At 41.6% G+C, this 25,596-nt stretch overlaps 1 protein-coding gene and 1 long non-coding RNA gene across 43 annotated transcripts in view; both read left to right on the plus strand.

The window, feature by feature from the left end:
* The window catches only part of ttn.2 (titin, tandem duplicate 2), a 253,336-nt gene that overhangs the window by 13,494 nt on the left and 214,246 nt on the right, over positions 1–25,596 (plus strand). For all 42 annotated transcript variants that reach the window (XM_085135108.1, XM_085135090.1, XM_085135096.1 and 39 more), the window contains 28 exons: positions 105–164; positions 1,753–2,011; positions 2,563–2,629; positions 2,723–2,920; positions 3,559–3,698; positions 3,808–3,956; positions 4,039–4,266; positions 4,596–4,837; positions 5,131–5,363; positions 5,462–5,626; positions 5,724–5,892; positions 5,979–7,675; positions 7,766–8,047; positions 8,131–8,397; positions 8,666–8,938; positions 9,034–9,297; positions 11,213–11,473; positions 13,556–13,816; positions 17,480–17,743; positions 17,861–18,121; positions 18,367–18,627; positions 20,032–20,292; positions 20,373–20,517; positions 20,646–20,814; positions 21,461–21,692; positions 23,006–23,290; positions 23,926–24,051; positions 24,377–24,565. In XM_085135108.1, coding sequence (XP_084991234.1) covers positions 105–164; positions 1,753–2,011; positions 2,563–2,629; positions 2,723–2,920; positions 3,559–3,698; positions 3,808–3,956; positions 4,039–4,266; positions 4,596–4,837; positions 5,131–5,363; positions 5,462–5,626; positions 5,724–5,892; positions 5,979–7,675; positions 7,766–8,047; positions 8,131–8,397; positions 8,666–8,938; positions 9,034–9,297; positions 11,213–11,473; positions 13,556–13,816; positions 17,480–17,743; positions 17,861–18,121; positions 18,367–18,627; positions 20,032–20,292; positions 20,373–20,517; positions 20,646–20,814; positions 21,461–21,692; positions 23,006–23,290; positions 23,926–24,051; positions 24,377–24,565 — 7,408 coding nt within the window. The remainder of the gene's footprint in view (positions 1–104; positions 165–1,752; positions 2,012–2,562; positions 2,630–2,722; positions 2,921–3,558; positions 3,699–3,807; positions 3,957–4,038; positions 4,267–4,595; positions 4,838–5,130; positions 5,364–5,461; positions 5,627–5,723; positions 5,893–5,978; positions 7,676–7,765; positions 8,048–8,130; positions 8,398–8,665; positions 8,939–9,033; positions 9,298–11,212; positions 11,474–13,555; positions 13,817–17,479; positions 17,744–17,860; positions 18,122–18,366; positions 18,628–20,031; positions 20,293–20,372; positions 20,518–20,645; positions 20,815–21,460; positions 21,693–23,005; positions 23,291–23,925; positions 24,052–24,376; positions 24,566–25,596) is intronic.
* Positions 13,823–16,706, plus strand: LOC146499948 (uncharacterized). The gene is made up of 2 exons (XR_014869764.1): positions 13,823–14,539; positions 14,574–16,706. It is a non-coding gene; the product is annotated as an uncharacterized LOC146499948 (long non-coding RNA).

Raw genomic sequence — 25,596 nt, forward strand, 5'->3', positions numbered from 1 at the left:
TGGTTTTTTGTCTACTCTAACCTCTTTTCTCCCTTCATTCTAACAGAACCCCATACTTTGTTGTTTGGGGGACAATTTTTAAGTTGTCTTGTTGGTTTCTGCAGGAGGTGGCTGCAGTGCCTACAAGATCCCAGGAGCCTGTTGTTCCACCCACTCTTATTGCTGTGAGTACTTTTCCTATCTGCTTCCTGTTTCCAATTACATTCAGCTTATTTATAAAGAGCTAGTTGGCAAGAATGCACCATATCAGAGAGAAAACCTGATCCAGCCCTAACCATACACTTTATCAAAAGGAAAGACCCAATGAGTTTAAGGTAACATGTTTTGTAGTGAAAACTGATCATTTCACTTGTACAAAGTGCTGCCACTGAAGGTAGCAACATTTAAAGCTCTTCCTGTCATAACTTTTCATAATAATACTACATAATTACAGTTTGTGATTCAAATGTATCTATTTTACATTCAATGTAAGGAATAGGGATGGGTATCATTTAGGTTTTATCCGATACCAGTACCAAACCGGTACTTTTGAAACGGTGCCGGTGCTTAAACGGTGCTCAAACCGGTGCTTAAAGAATGGAGAACACAAAATTGGTTCAAAAACCTCTCATGTTCAGCTGTTTTTTTGTAAAAAGATAACAATGTTAGCCTTTTCTGCAGCTATGGGGCATATATGGTATCACTCTTGGCTGGAAGCAGTGCTTAAACAATGGAAAAAACACAAACTTTGTCCAAAAACCTCTCATGTTTAGCTGTTTTCCACTTTTTCTTTGGTCATTTTAGCCTTTTTGGCCAGGGTGAAGGGAGTATCTGCCATCAAACAAGAAGACAGCCGCATGTAGCTATGATGATGTTTGCTAGTTCACCTTACGTGCATTAATGTAATAACGTGGTTAGCCTACTCAACGTAAATTATACACGAACAACATTAAGCTACTCACTCAGAGAAGAACGGCTGCTGCTGCATCATCATCCTCATCATTTCTGCTACACTGACAGGGCTAGGGGCCAGGACTCTCCTCTTCGGGTTTTTGGGGGATGTTGCTAACTCCGGGTCCGATAACAGGCACCACACCCGCAGTAGATGTGCTCGGTGTGAGGTCTCGCAGCAAGCTATCAAATACGGCGCATTTCTGGGCTTAAAAAAAACGCTATGCGTCGCCAGGTGTTTCATCAGATTTGAGGTGTTACCTCCTTTGACAGTATCACAATTGCCAACAGCCAATACAAATGTAAGGAAGAAGAAAGTGTATCACAGCTCAGAAAAATAAAGCATCGAAATGTGCGCTGCTTTTCGGTCTGGTTACTACCGTTTATGTCAGAACTGGTGCCATCACGGCACCGGATACCGGTACCCATCCCTAGTAAGGAGTAATATATTTTTGCATTTTTTGCTAAGTGAACCCAATAATGTACGAGAACATGAAAACAATTCACAACATAATATTATAGAAATATGATCGTTCTTTCTCCCCCTTAGTACTCTCGCTACAGCATTTAGGATCAATTTTTAACCATTTAACAGAGCTTATACAACAGCCTGATAAGGAATTACATTAGTCTGGCCTAGAAGTAACAAATGCATGAACTAGTTTTCATTTTGACAATATTACAAGAGGAGGACATTTTAACGTGTGAGTTAAAGAGCGTATTCTGATCACTATTTACTCCTAGTAGGCCTTTTTGTCTTCAGAATATAAATGTGATGTAAAATTGCCGTACATCCTGTAAACTTCTTTATGACTATTTCAGGGACTGAAGAACCTGACTGTGACCGAAGGTGAGTCAGTGACCTTGGAGTGCAAAATCAGCGGTCACCCTTCCCCGGTCATAATCTGGTTCAGGGAGGACTACAAGCTCGAGAGCTCCATTGACTTCCAGATCAGCTACGAGCACGGATTTGCCAGGCTGATTATTCGTGAGGCATTTGCTGAAGACAGTGGCCGGTTTACCTGCACTGCCACCAATGAAGCAGGAACAGTGAGCACCTCCTGCTACCTGCTTGTGAAAGGTATCTATACTGTATGGAAATGAATATACTGTAGAGAAGAAAAACAACTATGGGGCTCAATTTAGAAATGTTCCTTAAATGATAGAAGCATGACCGAACCAGAGATTTGACGTGGACATCCAGGGTAAGAGCAGAATCAAAGGTTACCCCGAGGTTCCTGATAGACGATTTCACACATGTTGAAAGAGGACCAAGAGCATTCATTATGTTAGGTACATGTCTGTCTGGAGCACATACAAGGACTTCAGTCTTTTCTTCATTAAGTTGGAGGAAGTTGTCAGCCATCCAACCTTTGATGGTTTCTAAGCACACATTTAGAATCTGCAGCTTAGAAACATCTTCAGGTTTAAAAGATATATATAGCTGGATGTCGTCTGCATAGCAGTGGTAGCAAATGTCCTCAAAGGGGCTCAAAATATGCTGGAGAGGAAGTAGATATATTAAAAACAATAAGGGCCCCAGCACAGAACCTTGTGGCACACCATAGGACAGGGAAACTACAGATCATCAAGTTTTATACAAACTAATTTGACTTTCACTTTCTCTTGTAGTGTCAGAAGAAATTGAAAGCAGAGAGGAAACAGCTGTCACAGAAATTGCAATCACACAAGAAAAAACGTGAGTTGTAAAAGTCAGATTCATTCTTTGCAGATTTATAGTCATGTAAGAATCCAAAGCTGCAGAATTGATAAAGCTATTGCTCCTCTTCAGTGTTGCAGCTGAAACAAAGCTGCAGACAGTGACAGAGTTGAGCGCAGGAGAACCTGCAGCTCCGTTCTTCATCAAGAAACCCACTGTGCAGAAGCTAGTGGAGGGAGGAAGTGTTGTGTTTGAATGCCAGGTTGGAGGAAATCCAAGACCTCACATTATCTGGAAGAAGAATGGCGTGCTGCTTACCACTGGATACAGGTGATACAGACTATAAAATACATACAGGAAAAAATGGATCCCTGCTGAATATCTGAGTTTGCTGACTTGCAAAGAAATGAACAGAGACAGATATCAACCAGAAATCTAGAAAAAAAAAATCCATAATAGTTATAAATTGATTTGCATGCATCTCTTTGATTTCATCTCCTATCTGTGGAACAAACAGGAACAGTTATAGTGCTGCTCCGTTATGAGTCAGCTTTTTTGTAATGTTTGCAATATTTTTAATGTTCTGGATCAGACCTTAATAATTACAACTGTGATAATGATCTTTATTAACATGTAGGTAGGTTCAGATATTTTCTTTATGAGGTCCTTTTAACAGTGGTCCTCTGATGACCATGTTATTGCAAAGCAGGTCAGTGTCTTTGAAAAGACATATTTACATCACCGGCCAATGTTTTTTGCGGTTTTGCTTAACTTGAGTTAGCTATCATTGTCTTTTGCACGTTGTACACTCTCTAACACATCGTTGTTTTGTTTTTTAAATAAAAATCCACTTTACTTTGTAAGTAATGGCAGTGACAAACCAAATATTAAGGTAGAACAATTTGTTATTGAGCCTTGAAATCATGCTGTGACGATGGAGCACTAGCTTGTTTTGGTTTTCTTATCAGATACAAAGTTGCCTACAAGGAAACTGGAGAATGTAAACTGGAGATCTCGATGACCTTTGCTGACGATGCCGGAGAATACTCCATCTTTGCTAAAAATCCCCACGGAGAAGCTTCAGCTTCCACCAGCCTGTTGGAGGAAGGTACTGGCATCCTTTTTTTGTTTTTTGCAGTTTTTTTTAAATTTTCTTTAAAAATCACTTTGAAAAGATGTGTCTGGCTTTATCTGCGTATCCGTATCTGTGTTTACAGAGGAATATGAAGCACATATGAAGCAGCACGATGTAACATATAAAACTGAAGTGACTACATCAGTGGTTCAGGAACCCTCTGTGGTCGTGAGTCAGTATGAATTGGAACAGAGGAGGACAATAACCCCGATGAGCTTCGTCTCAGAAACGGTACTTGTGCTATAAACACTTGCATTGCTGTGATAACAGATCTCAATCTACGGTTCATAATTAATGTCCATCATTTTTGCAGGAATTCCTCATTTCTGCCTTTGAGGAGAGGATAATACAGAAGATCGAACTGTGTATCATGAGAATCACTTACAAAGAGCTTGTGGTAGAGGACGGAGAGCTGATAGTGACTATAGCAGATGAGGAGGCAGTGCAGCCAGCCTTTGACACACCAGTGAAAAACTACAGGATCATGGAGGGAGTGGGAGTCACTTTCCACTGCAAGATGGTTGGAAAACCACTGCCAAAGGTATTGAAACACATTCATATAGTGAAACAACTTTCACTCATCCAACCAAAGTTGGGTATATCAATTCAATTCAATTCAATTCAATTTTATTTATATAGCGTCAAATCACAACAAAAGTCGCCTCAAGGCGTGATGCTTTATTATAAGCCAAGAAATATAGGTTTTTGGCCTTTATTTATTATTTTGTAAATACCATTCCAGCGTTGCTGTAAAGAGAAACATTTAAATCTGACAGTACAACAAACAGCTATGTTTCATGCTTTCTGTCGAGTCATCGCAGTCTCACAGTTTTATAGCAGCTTTGTTGAGCTACTGTCATCTTGTGCCAGATTGCCTGGTACAAAGATGGCCAGCGCATCAGGCCCGGTGCGCGTTACCAAATTGAAGTTCTTCAAGATGGGCGAGCCAGTCTTCGTCTGCCTGTGGTGCTGCCAGAGGATGAAGGCGTGTACACTGCTTTTGCCACAAACATGAAGGGAAATGCAGTCAGCTCTGGAAAGCTTTATGTGGAGCCATCCGAAGCTGTAACGCCGCAGAGATACACACCACAGCCAGCAGTACAGAGGATAAGGTAATCTAATGATGCCACAATTAAAAAAGAAATTAAGAGAGTCACATATCGCCATGAGAACTGGACGTTGGATGTTTTGGCTTATAGCTTAGCTTTTAAAAAAGGCAGACAATATCGGTGACTAGCAGAATAATAGTGGTGCTTTAAAAATACACTAATAATACACACACTTTTAACAAGCACACAATATCAGGTTGAAAGCTTTCAAAGCTTCTATCCATTGCATTTTTTAAATTAAAATTTGTTTTGTTTAACTGCAGCCATGTCAAATGACCACACTGCTTCTTTCTCAGATCGACATCTCCTCGTTCTCTGAGCCGCTCCCCAGGCCGTTCCTCCAGCCGATCTCCTCGACAGTCTCCTGCCCGTCGATTTGACGAAACAGACGAGACTCAGCTTGAAAGACTATACAAACCTGTATTTGTCATGAAGCCCTCCTCAATAAAATGTTCTGAGGGGCAAACTGCTCGATTTGATTTGAAAGTTGTTGGCAGGCCAATGCCTGACACATACTGGTTCCACAATGGTAAGGACAGAAAAGGTAGCAGAGAAAAATGTCTTGATGTCTACCTTTGTTTTCTGATTCAGCTTCTCAGTCAACTCATGTTGCCCTTCTTTTCCCAGGACAACAAGTGATCAATGATAACACACACAAGATAGTGATTAAAGAGGATGGTACTCAGTCCCTGATCATTGTCCCAGCCATACCACAAGACTCTGGAGAGTGGACGGTTGTTGCTCAGAATAGAGCTGGACGGGCATCTCTCAATGTAACTCTTACTGTTGATGGTGAGTGATATATAGCACTCTTGAACTTTTTAGTTAACCAAAAGATCATATTGTTAGACATTGTGTTGTTTTTTGTTTTGTTTTTTGCTATCTATAGCTCAAGAAACCGTGGCACGTCCTCAATTTGTTGAAAAGCTGAAAAACATCACTGTAAAGCAGGGCACTCTGGTTGAGTTGGCTGTCAAAGCCATTGGAAACCCCCTGCCAGACATTGTGTGGCTGAAAAACAGTGACATCATCACCCCACACAAGCATCCACAGATAAAGTATGTAATATCTAGTATTTTATATTTTGTTTTCAGAGCAGTATAAAAATGCTTTCTTCAGTATATGTGGCCTTTTACTTTTTCAGGATTGATGGCACCAAAGGAGAAGCCAAATTCCAGATTCCATCTGCTTCAGGCTCAGACAGCGCCTGGTACACTGCTACAGCCATCAACAAGGCTGGTAGAGACACCACTCGTTGCAGAGTCAATGTTGAGGTGGACTTTGCTGCCCCTCAAACCGAGAGGAAGCTCATTATTCCTAGAGGAACCTACAAAGCTAAAGAGATTGCAGCACCCGAGTTGGAGCCGCTTCATTTGCGATACGGTCAAGAGCAGTGGGAGGAGGGTGATCTTTATGACAAGGAGAAGCAACAGAAACCACAATTCAAGAAGAAGTTGACATCTATCAGAATGAAGTGTTTTGGACCAGCCCATTTTGAGTGTAGACTCACTCCTATTGGTGACCCCACTATGGTAGTGGAGTGGCTGCATGACGGCAAACCTCTGGCTGCTGCTAATAGGTTGCGTATGGTCAATGAATTTGGGTACTGCAGCCTTGATTATGAAGTTGCTTATGCTAGGGACAGCGGTGTCATTACTTGCAGAGCCACAAACAAATTTGGAGTTGACCAGACCTCAGCCACCCTGATTGTCAAGGATGAGAAGGGACTTGTTGAGGAAACACAACTTCCTGAAGGCAGGAAGGGAGCATATAGGATGGATGAGATTGAGCGCATGGCTCATGAGGGAGGACCTGCAGGAGTCGGCGCTGATGAAGAATCTGAAAAGACGAAACCTGATATTGTCTTGCTTCCTGAACCAGCAAGAGTGCTGGAAGGCAACATTGCACGATTCCGCTGCAGAGTAACTGGTTATCCAGCACCAAAGGTTAATTGGTACCTCAACGGACAACTTATCCGCAAAAGCAAGAGATATAGACTCCGTTATGATGGTATTTACTATTTAGAGATTGTTGACATCAAGTCCTATGACTCAGGAGAGGTTAGGGTGGTTGCTGACAACCCTTTAGGAACAGCTGAGCACACAGTAAAGCTAGAGATCCAGCAGAGGGAAGACTTTAGATCTGTCCTGCGTCGTGCACCAGAACCAAAACTTGCAGAGGCTACACACGAGCCTGGCAAGATTGGATTTGATGTTGTGAAGATGGACCGACCTAGTGAGGCTTCACAAGACAGGGAAGTGGTTAAGCTGCGTAAGACACAGAGAATTCTTCATGAGAAAACTTCAGAGGAGTCTGAAGAACTGAAGAGCAAGTTCAAGCGCAGAACAGAGGAGGGTTTCTATGAGTCTATCTCGGCTGTAGAGCTTAAGTCTCGCAAGAGGGATGACTCTTATGAAGACCTGTTGAAGAAGACTAAAGAGGAGCTGCTCCATCGCATGAAAGAGAAAGAAGAAGCTGAAAGGAAGAAGATGGAGGAAGAGGGTAAACTCACTATACCCACAATAAAACCTGACCGGGTCCTGCTCTCTCCCAGCATGGAAGCACCCAAGATCCTGGAACGCATTGCAAGCAAGACTGTTGCTCCAATGGATGAGGTTCGTTTCAGAGTCAGAGTAGTTGGTAGACCAGAACCTGAGTGTCAGTGGTTCAAGAATGGCATTCAGCTGGAAAAGTCTGACCGTATTTACTGGTACTGGCCTGAGGACAATGTATGTGAATTGGTCATAAGAGATGTCGAAACAGAAGATTCTGCTAGCATCATGGTTAAGGCCATTAATATTGCTGGGGAGTCCTCAAGTCATGCCTTCCTGCTTGTACAAGGTAAAGCAAGTTCATCTAAAATCACTTCTGCGCCATGCTAAATTTTCTTTGTCTTGATTTGTTTTTATCTTCTTCCTTTCGCTGTTGCAGCCAAGACAGCAGTTAGCTTTAGCCAAAACTTGGAGGATACGAGCGCCAATGAGAAGGATACCATGGTGACCTTTGAGTGTGAAACCAATGAACCCTTCGTCAAAGTCAAATGGTTTAAGAACAACATGGAGATCTTCTCAGGAGACAAATACAGAATGCACTCTGACAGAAAAGTCCACTTCCTATCTGTGCTAATGATTGAAATGAGGGATGACGCAGAATACACCTGTGTGATTGCAGATGATGAGAACATAACAACGAGTGCAAGGCTTCACGTGGAAGGTAAATTACCTAGAATATCCACCGGACCTGTCCTGTTCTTGTAAATCACATAAAAATGGTTCGGTATGTTGTTCTGTATCCAGGTGCTGCTCTCGAGCTCAACAAACACATGGAGAACATTGAGGTACCAGAATCCTACGCTGGCGAGTTTGAGGTCGAGTTATCTCGTGAAGATGCTGAGGGCAGCTGGCTCTTTGGAGACAAAGTTCTCTCACCCAGCAATAAATACATCATATCCTCACGTCGAGGAAGACACACTTTGTCTGTCAAGGATGTCAGGAAAGAGGACCAGGGAAAATACACCTTTGTATGCGGTGATCTGAAGACCAGTGCCTCACTAAAAATGAAATGTAAGCTTAAAATGTGAAGTGCATGTTACTGCTGCTGGCAAACAAGAGAATTTTCATCGGTGTATTTCAACAGTGTTCTGTTGTTTCACAACTTTAACCTGTTGAGAAACATTTTGGGTAATTCTCTAATTGCATGTTTTTACCTTAGTATTTTCGGGATGTCAAAAAACAATTGTCCCAACCTGGTGGTTGTTCTCTAACATTTTACTGCATATTTTGCTGGTAGTAATGGTAAAATCTAATAAGAAATGGGTTCCTCTGCCTTCAGTGCGTCCAGTGACACTGATGCAGCCCCTGACTGATCTGATAGTCTGTGAGGGTGATATTGCTCAGCTGGAGGTCAGGTTCTCCCAAGAGAATGTTGAGGGAACCTGGATGAAGAACGGCCAGGCCATTTCTGCCTCGGAACGTATCCACATTGTCATTGACAAGATGGTTCACAAGCTGCTGGTGGAGAATATTAGCACAGAAGATGCTGCCTTGTACTCTTTTGTGGTTCCTGCCCAGGACATCTCCACCTCAGGCAAACTCGGTGTTCAAAGTAAGAGTTAGAATTGGGTTTGAATATAAACTTAAAAATATTTTGTTTAAAAAAATTGTGACTTTTGACTGTCATCTTATTGCTCTTCCTTACAGCTATTGGCATTGTAGTGCCACTGAAGGATGTATCCTCTATTGAAGGCACAAAGGCTGTCCTGGAGACTAAGATCTCTGCGCAGGACATCAGCTCTGTCAAATGGTACCATAATGACAAACTGTTGACATCCAGTGACCGAATCCAAATGGTGGCAAAGGGAGCAAAGCAGCGGCTGGTCTTCACCAGAACCTTTGCATCAGATCAGGGTCACTATAAACTAGTTGTTGGCAAGGTTGACACCAGCTGTAGCCTGACGGTTGAAGGTAAGAAAGATTTTTAGTGCAGTGAAAAAGTATATGTCACCTTCTGGATTGTGTTTTTCATATATCTCATATTTAAATATTTCAGATCATTAAACACATTTTAATATTATAACCAAGTAAACGCAAAATTTTTAAAGTTTTTAAATGACGATTTTATCTGTTAAGGCAAAAAGCTATCCAAACCTATCTGGCCTACCCTAACCAAATAACTGGTAAGGCCACTCTTGGCAGGAAGAACTGCAATGAAACATTGAATCTTCCACTTCACTGTGTATGAATGTTGTCTGCCGTCTTTGTAGAGTTGTTTTAACTCTGCCACATTGGAGGGTTTTTGAACATAAATGGTCTGTTTAAAGTCACACCAAAGCATCACAACTGGATCCCAGTCCAGATTTTAACTGGATTTGACCGACTCCTGAACCTTTATTTTGGTTTTTGACCAGTTTAAAGGTGGATTTGCTAAAGTGCTTCAGATCACCGTGTGGGTGCATAATCATTGTAATGTTTTTTGCCTTTTGGTCAACTGTGTCTTTTGTAGTCAACGTCTCCCTTGGATGCCATATTTGCACTTGTGTTTCTTATTGTTAAATCATGAACACTGACTTTAACTGTGGCTGTAAAAGGCTGAAGTTCTTTAGAGGTTGTTTTGGGTTCTTTTGTGAGCTCCTGGAAGAGTAATCAGTGCCTTCTTGGAGTCTGTCAACAGTAGGGATGGGTATCGTTTAGGTTTTATCCAATACCGGTGCCAAACCGGTACTTTTGAAATGGTGCTCGAACCGGTGCTTAAAGAATGGAGAACACACACTTTGTCCAAAAACCTCTCATGTTTAGCTGGTTTTTTTTGTAAAAAGATAACAATGTTAGCCTTTTCTGCAGCTATAGGGCATATATGGTATCACTCTTGGCTGGAGGCAGTGCTTAAACAATGGGAAAAAAACACAAACTTTGTCCAAAAACCTCTCATGTTTAACTGTTTCCCTCTTTTTCTTTGGTCATTTTAGCCTTTTTGGCCAGGGTGAAGGGAGTATCTGCCATCAAACAAGAAGACAGCCGCATGTAGCTATGATGGTGTTTGCTAGTTCACCTTACATGCATTAATGTAATAACGTGGTTAGCCTGCTCAACGTAAATTACACACGAACAACATTAAGCTACTCATGCAGAGAAGAACGGCTGCTGCTGCATCATCATCCTCATCATTTCTGCTACACTGGCAGGGCTAGGGGCCAGGACTCTCCTCTTCGGGTTTTTGGGGGATTTTGCTAAGTCCGGGTCCGATAACAGGCACCACACCCGCAGTAGATGTGCTCGGTGTGAGGTCTCGCAGCAAGCTATCAAATACGGCGCATTTCTCTGCTTTTAAAAAAACGCTATGCGTCGCCAGGTGTTTCATCAGATTCGAGGTGTTACCTCCTTTGACAGTATCACAGTATCAGCTTAAAGCACTTGTTGCAGCTGCTGAGTTTGCATCTTTTGCTGTGAAGTACAGCCAGACTTTGACCGCTTCGCCTTGGGCATTTTTAATCTGTAGCTCTGCTCTAAAAGGACGTACGTACCTGGGCCCGCCTACTATCCTTGGAAACGTAAAATGATTGGCTAGAATCTAAAGTGTATCACATCTCAGGAAAAAAAAGCACCGAAATGTGCGCTGCCCTTCGGTCTGGTTACTACCGTTTATGTCAGAACTTCACATAAAGCCATTTAAGTTCAGGCACCTTTTTTCCTTAAAGAATTAAATTATCATTTGGTCTAAACTTAGTGTAAATTTTGCTGACTGAAAATATTAGTGTGAGAAAAATATATACAAAAAAATCCTGGAGGGGGCAAATACTTTTTCACAGCATTGTACTTTCAGCGTGATACTGTTTTTAGGTTCCAGTCTCACTTTCATACTCTAACCATTTCATTTTCACAGAGGTGCACATTGTGAAACACATGGAGGACAAAGTGTGTTCAGAGTCCCAGAATGTGATGTTTAATGTTGAAGTCTCTCACCCTGGAATCGACTCCGTCTGGACATTCAGGAACCAGCAAATCAAACCTGGACCCAAATCCAAGATTGAGTCGAAGGGAAAGGCTCACTCTCTGACAGTCATTGACGCCATGAAAGATGAGGAGGGCCAGTACATGTTTCATGCTGGTGAAAAGACATCTAGTGCCAAGCTTACTGTCTCTGGTATGTCTAACTTTTAAGATATTATGGATATTGTGTGTTTTACTCAGATGAAATCATTTACACAATCACTGATTTTAAAAAAGACTCAGTGGCACATTGGGGTGGTAGTTCGCACTCCTCAGCCTCCCTGGGAAGATCTATGCCAGATTGCTGGAGAAGGGAGTACATCAGTTAGTTGAACCTCAGATTGAAGATGAACAACGTGGTTGTATTCCTCAACGTAAAGAGCTGGACAAGTTTTCTATCCTCTCAAGGATATTCAAGCATATTCTACAAGTGTTTTGTGGATTAGGAGAAGGCATTCGAGAACATGGGCTATCCATTGCTTACTTGCTTCTGGGCCAGAGATGAGTTTTTGTGGAGGAATTTAAGAATCCTGGGCTTGTTCAGAGTAAGAGGAGAGGGAAGTAGGGGATTGATGGATTAGTGCAGCGACTACAGTGATTTGGACACTGTAACCCTCCATTGTGGTGAAGAGAGAGGTGGGTGTAAAAGCCAAGATGTTGATAAACTGGTTGATCTATGTCCCTGCTATTCTATGGTCACACGCTCTGGGTAATGATCAAAAGAATGAGATCTTAACGACAAGGCACAGAAATTAGTTTTCTCTGAAGGATCGCTGTGCTCAGGCTTAGAGATCAGTTCAGTTATCTGAGAGAATGGAGCCCAGTGTTGGTCAAGTTACTTGAAAAAAGTAATCAGTAACTAATTACCGATTACTTCCCCTAAAAAGTAATCCGGTTACTTTACTGATTACTTATTTTCAAAAGTAATTAATTACTTAGTTACTTTACTTAGTTACTTTTTAAAAACACGATTTACAACCTGAATAGGTGATAAAGTGATAGATCTTTCAGCCCAATTCTACTTTTTCTGCATAATCATCATACAAAATGTAATCAAATGGAAAAGTCTCTTTTTAAAACTTGTTTTATTAGTTTTAATCTTTTAACTTTATGCATCAAGCAAAAATTTAATTATCTGCAACATTCTCTGACTGGAAGAAATTAGTTTAACATTTAAACCTATTTTCTGCACATTCCAGCACATAAAAAATATATATTTTTTTGTGTTTACACTCAGTCTTTCAAAGTAAGTAAATAAAACACAGCAGAAAATAAATAAAGTCAAAGACTAGCGGTCCTGTTGCTCTATTTTCACCTGTAAAGCAGGAGTGGGGTAGGCGGAGGGTTACCCTGGTGCAGCGGTCAGTGGAAGAATCCGCGAGTTTCTCTGTGAGTTTCCCATTACGTCGTAGCTACTCGGTGCTTGCTTCGGAAGTTTAGGGTTTTTCTTCGCTGTAAAAAGAAGTTTTCTTCCCACGCACAACGGACACTAATGTTTTTGTCACTTTTTATGGAATCAAACTCAAAGTAAGGTCAGTACTTCCACGCTTTAAACGCTGCACGCTCATACTCTCTCTGCACTCGATATATGATCCATTGTTGATCTGCACACAGCTGTTGTCACGAACGTCGCACTCGCTTACGTCACTGTCATGAGACATTCTCGCAAAAAAATCACGGTTTTAGTAACACAGTAACGCAGCGTTCCTACGGGAAAGTAACGGTAATCTAATTACAGTTTTTGCAATAGTAATCCCTTACTTTACTCGTTACCTGAAAAAAGTAATCAGATTACAGTAACGCGTTACTGCCCATCTCTGATGGAGCCAGGTAGGGTGGTTCGTGCATCGGATGTTTCCTGGGTGAGGTGTTCGAGGAAAGGTAGACACGTACATGCTGGAGGGATTATGTCTCTTGGAATCACTTGGATGGAGGAAGTGGGTGGGAAGAAGAAGAAGGTTTGGTCTCTTCTCAGACTGCTGCTCCTTGACCTGCCACTTCAGATTAGGGAAATCCACACACTAGATGATAATTTGTTACTTAATTGTTGGTACACATTTCACATTTTGCTGACATTTATACCTACCCATACCCATCTTTGACAAAAACGTGGATTATTTTAAAGCAGCTGTTTTTTTATTATGACAGAAGATTGTGTGTGTTGGCATTTGCTGTTTCTGTGATTAGGACATGTGGTCAGAAGTGAAACAGAAATGTTACTTTCTGCTGCCATTAGGTGGCGCCATTACACGGCCCCTGCAGGATGTGACAGTGGCGGAGTCTCAGACTGCTGAGCTTGAGTGTGAAGTTGCAAATGCCAATGCAGAGGGCAAGTGGCTTAAGGAGGGCCAGCCCATCGACTTCAATGAGAATGTGGTGGGTGAGGTGAACGGGGCCATCAGGCGCCTCATCATCAACATTACCAGGCCACAGGATGTCGGAGAGTATACCTACCAGGTGGCCAACTCCAAAACTACAGCTAATCTCAGGGTGGAGGGTAAGTACTAGCTTCCCACTACCACACACACACATAGAGTTCACATAACCAAGATAAATAAAACAGGACGTTTACCGGGAACATACTGAGGTGAATTAAATATGACAATCAAAATAAAAGTAGTTATTGAAAGAAAATTTAAAAATTAACATTTTGTGTGTGCCATAAATTGCAGGAACAAGGTAAAAAACTTGGGTGTGTGGTTCGACATGGTACTCTCCTAAGAATCTCATGTAAAAGAGATAACAAAGACCGCCTTTTATCATTTGAGGAACATCAGCCAGAATCAGACAAGTTTTGTCAAGCGACACTGCAGAGGTTCTTGTCCATGCATTTGTGTCCTCACGTATTGATTATTGTAATGCTCTTCTTTCTGGGCTACCAAAGAAAAGTTTTAGAGGTCTACAGATGGTGCAAAATGCAGCTGCTCGCATTTTAACAAGAACTGGGAAATTTGAGCACATTACTCTTGTTCTGAGATCTCTGCATTGGCGACCTTGTCAGGTTCGAGCAGATTTTATGGTCCTGCTGCTCACCTACAAGGATTTAAACGGACTGGCACCTTCATACCTCTCCGACCTTTTACATCTTTACGTTCCATCCCGTGCTCTCCGATCTCACGACTCTGGCCTTCTAAAGGTTCCTAGAGCCAGAAAAAAGACAATTTTAGAGCTTTTTCTTTTTGTGCCCCGTTTCTGTGGAACAACCTCCCTCAAGATATTAGTCAGGCTGCTCTGTGGAGGTTTTTAAAACTAAGCTGAAGACACATTTGTTCACCCTATCTTACAAGTCTTAATTCTATGGCTTTTAGTTTTTAAATTTTTACTGTTTTTAACTTGTATTGTGTCTTTTACCTGTATTGATATGTATCGCTTTTATTTCTTTTTTATCTTTTTAGTTTTAAATAGTTGTACAGCACTTTGTTTGAAAGCGCTTTATAAATAAAGTTATTATTATTATTATTATTATTATAATATAAAGCTCTAAAGGTTATCTGGGAATGTCCTGTTCATTTGTCGCAAAAAATGATGACTTGGTAAATGTTTGTTTAAACTTTTATGATAGTTTCAGACAGACTCACTATCAGAATATTTGCAGTAGTTATTATACATATTATAGCTCTAGTAACTATAATAAGTGTTATATTTGTACGGTCAATCCATGGGACCAGTACTCCAATACTGGAAGTCGGGATTAATCCTAATCTCTGATCCTATGGGTTTTACCCAGAAGGCGGAGCAGATCTTGGAGCATATGTGAGGGGATTCATCCAGTACTAACTACCCTGGCTCCTCTCATTTAAAACAAACAAACAAAAAACAGGAGCCCTCAGTAACTTAGCAGCTTGTAAATCTAAGAACAATAGGAGCTATTTATACTAATATGGATTCATCCTCAGGTTTTTACATTTACTGTTTTCACAGTTGAAACTTTTTGAATACAACATATTTTATTAAAGCAAAAGCCAAAATAAATTAGAATAATTATTACAGAATCAAATCACTTGAATTATTCTTACCTAATTAACTGATTCTGATGCTGATTTAATCTGAATCTTTGAGAGGAGATGGTCTGAATGGGCACAGACACACTCATCTCTGTGTGGATATTGTCCAATAGGAATAGAGCCAAGTTCATGGAAGTTGCATCCCATTCAGAAACAATGGAAATCCCAATCCTCTTGGATTTATAATCCCAAACGGCAAAAATAAGTAGAGAAAAAGTCATAAATCCTAAATCCAGTTAGTGAGCCCACAGTGTCGGCATTGGTTGTTCCTCTGGTGTTACTTGCTATAATTTCACCTCAATAACAGTGGCTGTGACATCCATCCACCATCACTGACACCTCATCTGTCCTAACACATTCATTTTAACATTTTCTCTTCATAACTCTGTTTATTTGTCCCGTTATACTCAATATGATTTCTTTTATTAAATCCTGCACATTAAAATCAGACATTCCTTTAGATTAGTGGCTCCTCAGGCTCGCTCACTTCCCCGTCCTCCACACCCACAGCCTCTGAGGTCATCTCCACACACACACTCAGTGAGAGGCCTGCACCAAGAATCATTATTACAGATTATATTTTCTTATTTGTATGTTGGTTAAATTTATACCTGATTATATTCTGATCACTATTAGGAAGTGAAACATGATTAACCACCAGCAAAACCCCCTCATGTTAATCTGTGTTTGCAACATACTTCATGTATCACACAATCATGTGTGATGATGATGATGGGTTGGCGACACATTTCTGTTTTCAGCCACACACAGACACTAATGTGCCAAGGATGAAGCTGGATAATATCTGCACATTAGAATAAGTTTCATTCCTCATATTAATTAGACTTATATCTCTATTGTATGTTTGATTAAAAACAAAGAGGATTTATGAGTAAAAGCACTCTGCATCACTTTTAACATGAGAGGCTGGATGTTAAGAACTTGTACTCTCAGATGTGATGAGAGGTAAGCCGGGGGGACCAGTCTCCGTCTGTCCCACCTCTCCTGACAGAACTAAAATGCTTCCAAAACTAACGAATCACCTCCGTGTGTATAATTCAATTCAATTCAATTCAATTCAATTTTATTTATATAGCGCCAAATCACAACAAAAGTCACCTCAAGGCGCTTCATAGATACAGAGAAAAACCCAACAATCATATGACCCCCTATGAGCAGCACTTTGGCGACAGTGGGAAGGAAAAACTCCCTTTTAACAGGAAGAAACCTCCAGCAGAACCAGGCTCAGGGAGGGGCGGGGCCATCTGCTGTGATTGGTTGGGGTGAGAGAAGGAAGACAGGATAAAGACATGCTGTGGAAGAGAGACAGAGGTTAATAACAGATATGATTCAATGCAGAGAGGTCTGTTAACACATAGTGAGTGAGAAAGGTGACTGGAAAGGAAAAACTCAATGCATCATGGGAATCCCCCGGCAGCCTACGTCTATTGCAGCATAACTAAGGGAGGATTCAGGGTCACCTGGTCCAGCCCTAACTATATGCTTTAGCAAAAAGGAAAGTTTGAAGCCTAATCTTAAAAGTAGAGATAGTGTCTGTCTCCTGAATCCAAACTGGAAGCTGGTTCCACAGAAGAGGGGCCTGAAAACTGAAGGCTCTGCCTCCCATTCTACTTTTAAATACTCTAGGAAACAACAAGTAGGCCTGCAGAGCGAGAGCAAAGTGCTCTAATAGGGTGATATGGTACTACAAGGTCATTAAGATAAGATGGGGCCTGATTATTTAAGACCTTGTATGTGAGGAGCAGGATTTTGAATTCTGGATTTAACAGGAAGCCAAAACAGGAGAAATCTGCTCTCTCTTTCTAGTCCCTGTCAGGACTCTTGCTGCAGCATTTTGGATTAGCTGAAGGCTTTTCAGGGAGTTTTTTGTACATCCTGATAATAATGAATTACAGTCGTCCAGCCTGGAAGTAATAAATGCATGAACTAGTTTTTCAGCGTCACTCTGAGACAGGATATTTCTAATTTTAGAGATGTTAAGAACTTGTACTCTCAGATGTGATCAGAGGTAAGCCGGGGAGACTTCAGTCTCCGTCTGTCCCACCTCTCCTGACAGAACTAAAATGCTTCCAAAACTAACGAATCACCTCCGTGTGTATACATTAAAGTTAGCAGAGTTTTCTATTTATATGCAGGAGTGAAGATCAAGAAAACTCTGAGGAACCAGACCGTGACGGAGACCCAGGAAGCAGTGTTCACACTGGAGCTCACACACCCCGATGTGAAAGGATCCCAGTGGATTAAGAACGGGGTGGAACTGCAAACCAGCGAAAAGTACGAGATCGTCTCCAGTGGCTTGGTCCAAACGCTGAAGGTCAAGGACTGCAACATACAGGACGAGTCTGTTTATTCCTTCAAACTTGGAAAACTTTCTGCCAATGCCAGACTCAACGTAGAGAGTAAGTGTCAGATTTCATCAGCATAACCAAGAATTGTGCACAACGTTGTCACGTATCATCATCGCCCTTGACTGCTTAAAAATTCGAGTGCTTTATCTGCTACTTTTTTTCCTGCAGAAATCAAAATCGTGAAGAAGATAAAAGATGCGACGTCTCTGTTGGACGGCACGGCCTCCTTTGAGATGAGCCTCTCACATGACGACATCCCTGTTCGGTGGATGTTTAAAGGTTTGGAGCTGAAGTCAAGTGAGAAGTGCAAGATTCTGTCTGAGAGGAAAGCACACAAACTGATCCTGAAGAATCTGGACAGCAGCGATGCAGGAGAGTACGTGGCTGTGATTGGACACTTGCAGTGCAGTGCCGTACTCACCGTGGAGGGTATGTAGCACTATAAGACAAACTGCATGTGAAGTCTTGCATTTAGATCACAAGCTGCTCTCTGACACATCCATCAGAGTATGAATGTTAGATCAAAAACACTTAAGCACAGATTGCAGGTCGAGTGAAAAGCAGTCCATCCACTTACTGAAGAATATAAAGAATGTTTATGGTGTTTGAGATGAGAAGAATATTTGTGTAATCTTCTGTTATTCATGTCTTGTGACCTGATTTACTACATGCAGCTCTGAAGGTCACTAAACCCATGAAAAGTGTGGAGGTACCAGAGACTCAAGTGGCCACGTTCGAGTGTGAAGTCTCCCACTTCAATGTGCCGTCCACCTGGCTGAAGAACGGAGTGGAGATTGAGATGAGTGACAAGTTCAGGATCGTGGTTCAGGGAAAACTCCATCAGCTGAAGATCATGAACACCAGCAGGGATGACTCTGCAGAGTACACCTTCATTTGTGGCAACGACCAAGTGTCTGCAACACTTACCGTCAACCGTAAGAATTCTGACCTCCCATAACGTGATATGAAAATACTGCATCAGAACGAGACTCAAAAGTAAAACTTTGAACCAGATTTCATGGTTCAAAATTATATAATCACCTAATTTAATATATTTTAAGCTTTAAAGTTTCAGAATTCTCGCTATATATTTGAGCTTTATTACTATTCTGTCCTCAGGGTGCTAGTTTGTCCTTAGATTGTGAACATCAGAGAAACTGGGTTGTATTTTCTTCATCTGAAGTACAGGAAATCATAAAACAAAAGTAGGGTTGCAACGATACACAAAATTCACGGTTCGGTTCGGTTCGGTTCGGTTCGATACCTTGGTGTCACGGTTCGATATTTTTTCGATACAAAAAAAATGTTCATGCCTTTTTCATTTGTCATTTATTAAAATTATAAATATATATTTTAACTCAAAAGTACAGTTTTTAAATTTAATGTTGCTGAAACAACAAAGTGATAAAAACATAAATCTATCTGATGGAGAAATCACTCATCTTTGGAAAAGAGAGTTTATTACAGAGAAATGTCTCTTTCCAAAATAAAAGCTATATTATACGCTTCTTCTGGGCTATATTCTCAGCAGCATATTAAACATATCAGGTCCCCATAAGGAGAATCATGTGCTAACGGCTGTCTAAATGACTCGGGTAAAGTTTGTAGCATGCGTGCTTGTTGTTTTTGTCTGCTTCCACTCGTCTTTGCACGAGGATGATGTCGGAGTAAATGTGCAGTCATATTCGTTGTGTTCCCACTAGTGCTGTCAGCGTTAATCTGAAATGACGTTAACGCCACAACACGGCAAATCTCCGTTAACGAGCTACCGCGGATCGCCCCGTGCATGGGGCTGGACGGCCAACACGTTAACGAGCTAACTGCGCTAACACACTAGTTCCCACCCATGTAATTGAGCATTGCTGGCACATCCAACATACTGTTTTACTTTTGTCCATGACGCGCTTACCTTCAGGGTCATACGTCACATGAAAACCAAAATAGTTCCAAAGGCCAGATCTGAATGAGGGTGGGGGAGGTTCAATTTGCCATGTTGCAACAAGCTTAGCTTCTGTCTCGCTAGCTTGCCCTGCGCTCAGTGAATCTGTGTTCGACTACTCCGCCTAGGCTGCATTGTCGAGCACAGATCCACTGAGCGCTCAACACAGACAGCACCGTCAGAAGGAAAGTTGATAAAATAAATTTAAAATTTAGTATTGTTCGATACATATGCGTACCGAATCGAAAGCACTGTATCGAACGGTTCAATATCGACACGAGTATCGTTGCACCCCTAAACAAAAGTATCTGAATAACTGCATACAGTAATAGCTGAAATTCTTCAAAAGCAAACACAGTGAATGTGTCTTTTTGTATTTCCCTCAAATTTCGTCCTCCAGCGGTTCTGATCACCTCCATGCTGAAGGACCTGAATGCCCAAGAGAGAGACACTATCACCTTTGAGGTCACCGTCAACTATGAAGGCATCACGTACAAATGGCTGAAGAACGGCGTGGAAATTAAGTCGTCGGACAGGTGCCAGGTCCGCAGTCGGCAGCTTACGCACTCCCTCACCGTCCGAAACGTTCACTTTGGAGACGGAGGAGAGTACAAGTTTGTGGCCGGCTCTGCCGCCACCACTGCTAATCTCTTTGTGGAAGGTAACCTGGTGCTGAGCACATTTACAGTCTGTAGAGGTGATAAATGCTACGAAACGTCTCTGAAAATGTTGTTCTTTCAGCTCGTGTGATTGAATTCACCAAGAAGATCAAGGACATAAAGATCACAGAAAAGAAGAAGGCGATTTTTGAGTGTGAGGTTTCTGAGCCAAACATCCAGGTGATGTGGATGAAGGACGGTCAGGAGATGGACATGTCTGAGGAAAGGTCTGTCAGTGCTCGTTAAAGTTTGGCCACGCTTAATCTGAAAATCACTATTCCCAACATCTCCTTATTTAAGACAATGAAAGCTTTTAGAGGTTAATTGTTGGATATCCTCTGCCTTGTATCCAAAGGTATATTGTGACAGCAGAGAAGTATGTTCACCGCCTCGTGATCCAGACGGTTCGAATGTCTGATGCTGGGGAATATTCAGTGGTAGCTGGATCAAGCGTCTCCAAGGCCCGGCTCACTGTGGAGGGTCGCGACATTCGGATCTCGGAACCTCCTGAGCGGGAAATTACGGTGAAGTGGTTTTAAAGTTCATTTACTGATGTTTCAGAATAATCACAGTTTGAGGATTAAAGGTGATTCGCTGTTTTTTTAAGACTGTTCATTTATTTAATTGCAATGAGTTTCATCTTATTTTAATCCTAAGTTAACTTTTGCAACCAAAGCTGCTCTGTTTCACAACCACAGGAGTTACGCAGAGAAATTAGTGTCAGTTTGGTGCATCTATATGTTTTAGCTTGGAAAGACATGGGCGAAGTTTACAGATACTGAACCTGAGATTAACATTTTTATTTCTCTTTTATTTCTTATTTAGAAATATGCCTTAAAGTAATAAGGAATACAGATACACTAGAAACAGTGTGTAAATATTTAGATATTATTCTGTTCTATCTGTGGAAGCAGTGACGATTGGTCATACAAATAAAAAATAAAAACCCGCTCAGGTTTGTCAGTCCCCCACATGTTTTACAGCACTCACATTTTAAAAAGGAACTTAAATAGTAGAATTTTGGGTGCTTGGTGATTGTATTTAATGACATTTTGAACAGAAAATAGGGCCTTAACTCTATTATTGTAGGGTCTACCGAATTATATATAAATAAAACTGAATTGAATTGAACAGAGATAGAAATGTAAATAGTACACTATCCCCTCCTAGGTTCTGGAGAAACACCGTGCAACCTTTGAGTTTGAAGTGAATGAAGAAGATGTGGAGGGTCACTGGCTGAAGAATGGCGTGGAGATCCAGTTCTCGATGGAAGACAGATTTAACTATGTGACCATCAGGAAGCTGCATCGCCTCACCATCTCAGAGACCTACAGGAGTGATGCTGGGGAGTACACCTTCATCGCTGGCAAAAATAGAAGCACCATGCAGCTTCGAATAAACAGTAAGTCCAGCGTGACATCACACAGAAAGAGTGATGTACAGTATGACTGAACACATAAAAACTGGTTGTTTCTTGTTTGTTTCTAAAAAGGTTGTTTATTTCAAACTTTCTCATCAGTGATACAATTGTGCTTTGAAGGTTACATATACTCATCATTCTCACCGTTTTGGCTTCATAATTATTTCTTTGAGCTGCTATTTTTAAGGGTAAAATGTCTGTTCAGCATATATCTTTAATGACTTAAATAAAATTAGAACTGGGTGCATTTGAATTTTTTTAGGACTTTTCTCTAATCACAGGGTTAAACGTATACGTACAAGCTCAAGTATATACAGCGCTCCCCCGCTATAACGCGGTTCACCTTTCGCGGGGTTTTTTTGGTGCAATTTAGTTTGGGGGTTTTTGGGTTTTTTTTACAGCGCATTGTCAATTAATCTCATGCTGTGTCTCCTGTACAGTACAGAATGCGTTCCGCTAGCGATCGCTAGCAGGTAGCGATCGCTAAGCTGCCTGCGATCGCTAAGCTGCCTGCGATCGCTAAGCTGCCTGCGATTGCTAGCTGCCTGCGATCGCTAGCTGCCTGCGATTGCTAGCAGCGTGACTCTGACGTGAAGTTTTCTCCCCAACAAACACAACAACGCTGACGAAACGTCGTCACCTGCGGGTCCCTTTGGTTTCATTCTGTAATACTGGACTTTCTACAAGGCCTGAACTTTGAGAATATTTAAATAAGAGAAAAAGTGTATTAAGTGTGTAGTGAGGGGTTTGACAGCCTTAAAACATCTATGTTAATTGTAAAAAATAAAGTTGGCTACTTTGCAGATTTCGCCTATCGCTGGTTATTTTTAGAACGTAACTCCCGCGATAAACGAGGGACCGCTGTACATACAGAAGTGCAGCTGAAGGTTCTAGCAGGCCTAAATGCAGACACAGAAGGATGGACACAAGGAAGCAATTTATATTACATTACAAAAGGTCCAGGAAACAAAACATGAAGCACAAAAGGGAAAATTAAATCCACCCACAGAGAACAGCAATCAGGAAAGTGGAGACACAGCTGAAAAGAAATGGATGATGAGAAAACTAAAAGCAAGGCACAGAGGACAATGAATCCAAATAACACAGGAAGTGAAATATGGTAACCAAATACATAGACACACATGAAATTAACACAGGGGAAGTAACATGAGAGGATGGAGCAAGAAACTTTGAACAAGGAGCAAACTAACACAAACGGAAACAGAACAAATTATGTTTCATGCTGCCGTATATTCCAGTTAAACTTTACCTCTAAAATATTCTGCCTCGTTCAGTCCCCGAGCCTCCTCAGATCCTTCGCCACATGGAGCCCCAGTCGGTGGAGGCTGGAAAACCAGCTCGCTTCTCAGTCCAGGTGAGCGGTGTTCCCCAGCCTCAGGTCTTCTGGTACAAAAACTCCCAGGCTCTCTCCGCTGGCTTCAAGTGCAAGTTCCTGCACGATGGCAACGAGCACACACTGCTGCTCATCGAGGTCTTTCCTGAAGATGCTGCTGTCTACACCTGTGAGGCCAAGAACGAGTATGGCACTGCCACAAGCACTGCAACACTCAACGTTGAAGGTGAGACATGGATGTAACACACACACAATAAACACAAAAGAAATATGCAGAAATACGTGGGACACGCACAGATTGTTGGTTTCTGCTGAAATTGGCATTTTTTCCTGAGTAGAGTGCATGCTCTCGCCATTAGCCCAACATCAGAGTTTTCATGGACACAACTCTCCACCAGAAATAGATCAGTATCAGAAGGTGGAAATGACTTCTGCATATTTTGCAAATGATGTAGGGCAGCTGAACAACAAGCACTAAAATAAGAAAAGCAAAAAGTTTTCCTAAAGTTTTGGAAAAGATAAAGAAGAAGACTATTTGTATAAGAGTGTTCTTACCTGACAGCACGTGGAGTTTTTGCACCGCTAACCAACCAACTAACTAGAAAGTGTATGAATATGCAGTGCAAGCCTGCAGGGGAGCCTCCACACTGCTCCCCCTGGTGGATACACATGCTTTTACCACCGATTGCTCATTAAGGGCGTTACTACTCATAGTTGTGTCATCCACGTCGCAGGCGGAAATATAACAACCGTCAAGGAGACCGGTCAAGGATTGGCCGAGGACCCACCGTGGCCCCGTCAGGGTCCAGGCAGACATTGTAAGTGGCTGTATCTGTACTGATTCAGGTTCTTGTGTTGCAGTTTCAGAGGTGGTTTCTCCAGACTCCCCCGCTATTGTTGCTCCCCCTGTCATCATCTCACCCATTGCCAGCACTCCAGCCTGCGAGGGCGCACCAGCTTGCTTCCAGTGCAAAGTCCGTGGAGATGGTAAAAAATACAATTTCTTATTGAGTGATGCTGTGATTTTATACTGAAACAAAGTGACAGTATTGCTCAGTTCCTGGTAGTTACGCTGCACAGAATTTTAAGTTGAAACTTTATTCAAACCTGTAGCCACTTCCTGTGAATGGAAGTTTCAGTAGTAGTAGTGTGTCCTTTGGTCTTCTCTTGAAGCCATTGGGACTGAAACTTGATTATGGCACGCGACGAATTAACCACCTTCAGACTTATTTACTCTTGCTGTCGACCCACAGTGCAAATTTACTGCAGTATATTTACACAAGCCGTGCTTTTTCCTTTGTCAACCATCAAGATGTGAAGATAAGCTGGTTCCACAAGAAAAAGGAAATCAAACAGTCCGAATTCTTCAGGATATCTCAGTTTGATGACAGCTGTCAGCTGGAGATCTCCAGGGTTTATCCAGAGGACGAGGGCGAGTATACCTGCATGGCCACAAACAATGGAGGGACGGTATCCTGCTCTGCAACTCTTACATTCGACGGTGAGTTTATTACTAAAAAGAAAGGCTGCTTTTCTTACTCTGAGACAATTGAAGGGTCAATAACAGAAGCTCACAGCAGTGCTGGTTTCAGATCAACACACTCTCACTGAATCTGTAGGTTATGATTTGTTGTTGTGTTGTCTGGCGATAACAAATCCTGCACATTCAGTTTTCAGAACTCGTTCTTTGAGGTTAGGATTAAGTTATACGTTAAAGTGAATCTCAACAGCAACAACAGTGGGCGAAGAAAAAAAATCTGCCTGTGTAATGATGGCATCCATCCATCCATCGGCTGGAGCCCATCCCAGCTGTCTAAGGGCGACTGGAAGGGTACACCCTGGACAGATCGCGAGTCTGTTGCAGGGCTACCACATAGAGACAGACACTCACGCACTCACATTCACACCTTTAGAGGTTTTCACAATTTAGAGTCACCAATTAACCTATCACTACTAATTGCATCTCTTTGGACTGTGGGAGGAAGCTGGAGTACCCGGAGGGAACCCATCGTACTGCCTATGATGAGAAAAATGAAAAAAATGTGGGCTTTTGTGTTGGAAGTGTTTATTAACCATGTAGAATTACCTTTGTAAAATTACTCCCATTGCAATGGGTTTTATAGTTATATAGGGATGCAATGAAAGGTGACCAAATAAAGGAGAAAAGAAGAATAACTGGAGAAAGAGTTCCCTGTCGTTTATGACAAAGTGTGGCTCAGGAAACAATCTTTCATAAAAATACAAACAAGTAAATATCATTGTGTTTACTTTTTTCACCTGAGTTCTGTGTCAAAGTTTTTAACCACGCTTTCTTTACTGAAATATGACCTCATGAGCCCCCAGTCAGTTTCAGTTTAGTGATTTGGGGACGCTCAGCCATGATAGTGAGGGATCATTTGCTCTGGTCCAAATACTTTTGGTTGTTTTGAGTATTTTTGGAGTTAGTTTAGTTTGTAGTTTCTGTTATGCTGTGAAAGGACAGAAGATATCCCTTATTCCCAGCTCCTGGCAGATCACACAAATGGTGCTTAC

Source organism: Neolamprologus multifasciatus, chromosome 16 (genome assembly GCF_963576455.1).
Source record: "Neolamprologus multifasciatus chromosome 16, fNeoMul1.2, whole genome shotgun sequence".
Classification (NCBI taxonomy): Eukaryota; Metazoa; Chordata; class Actinopteri; order Cichliformes; family Cichlidae; genus Neolamprologus; species Neolamprologus multifasciatus.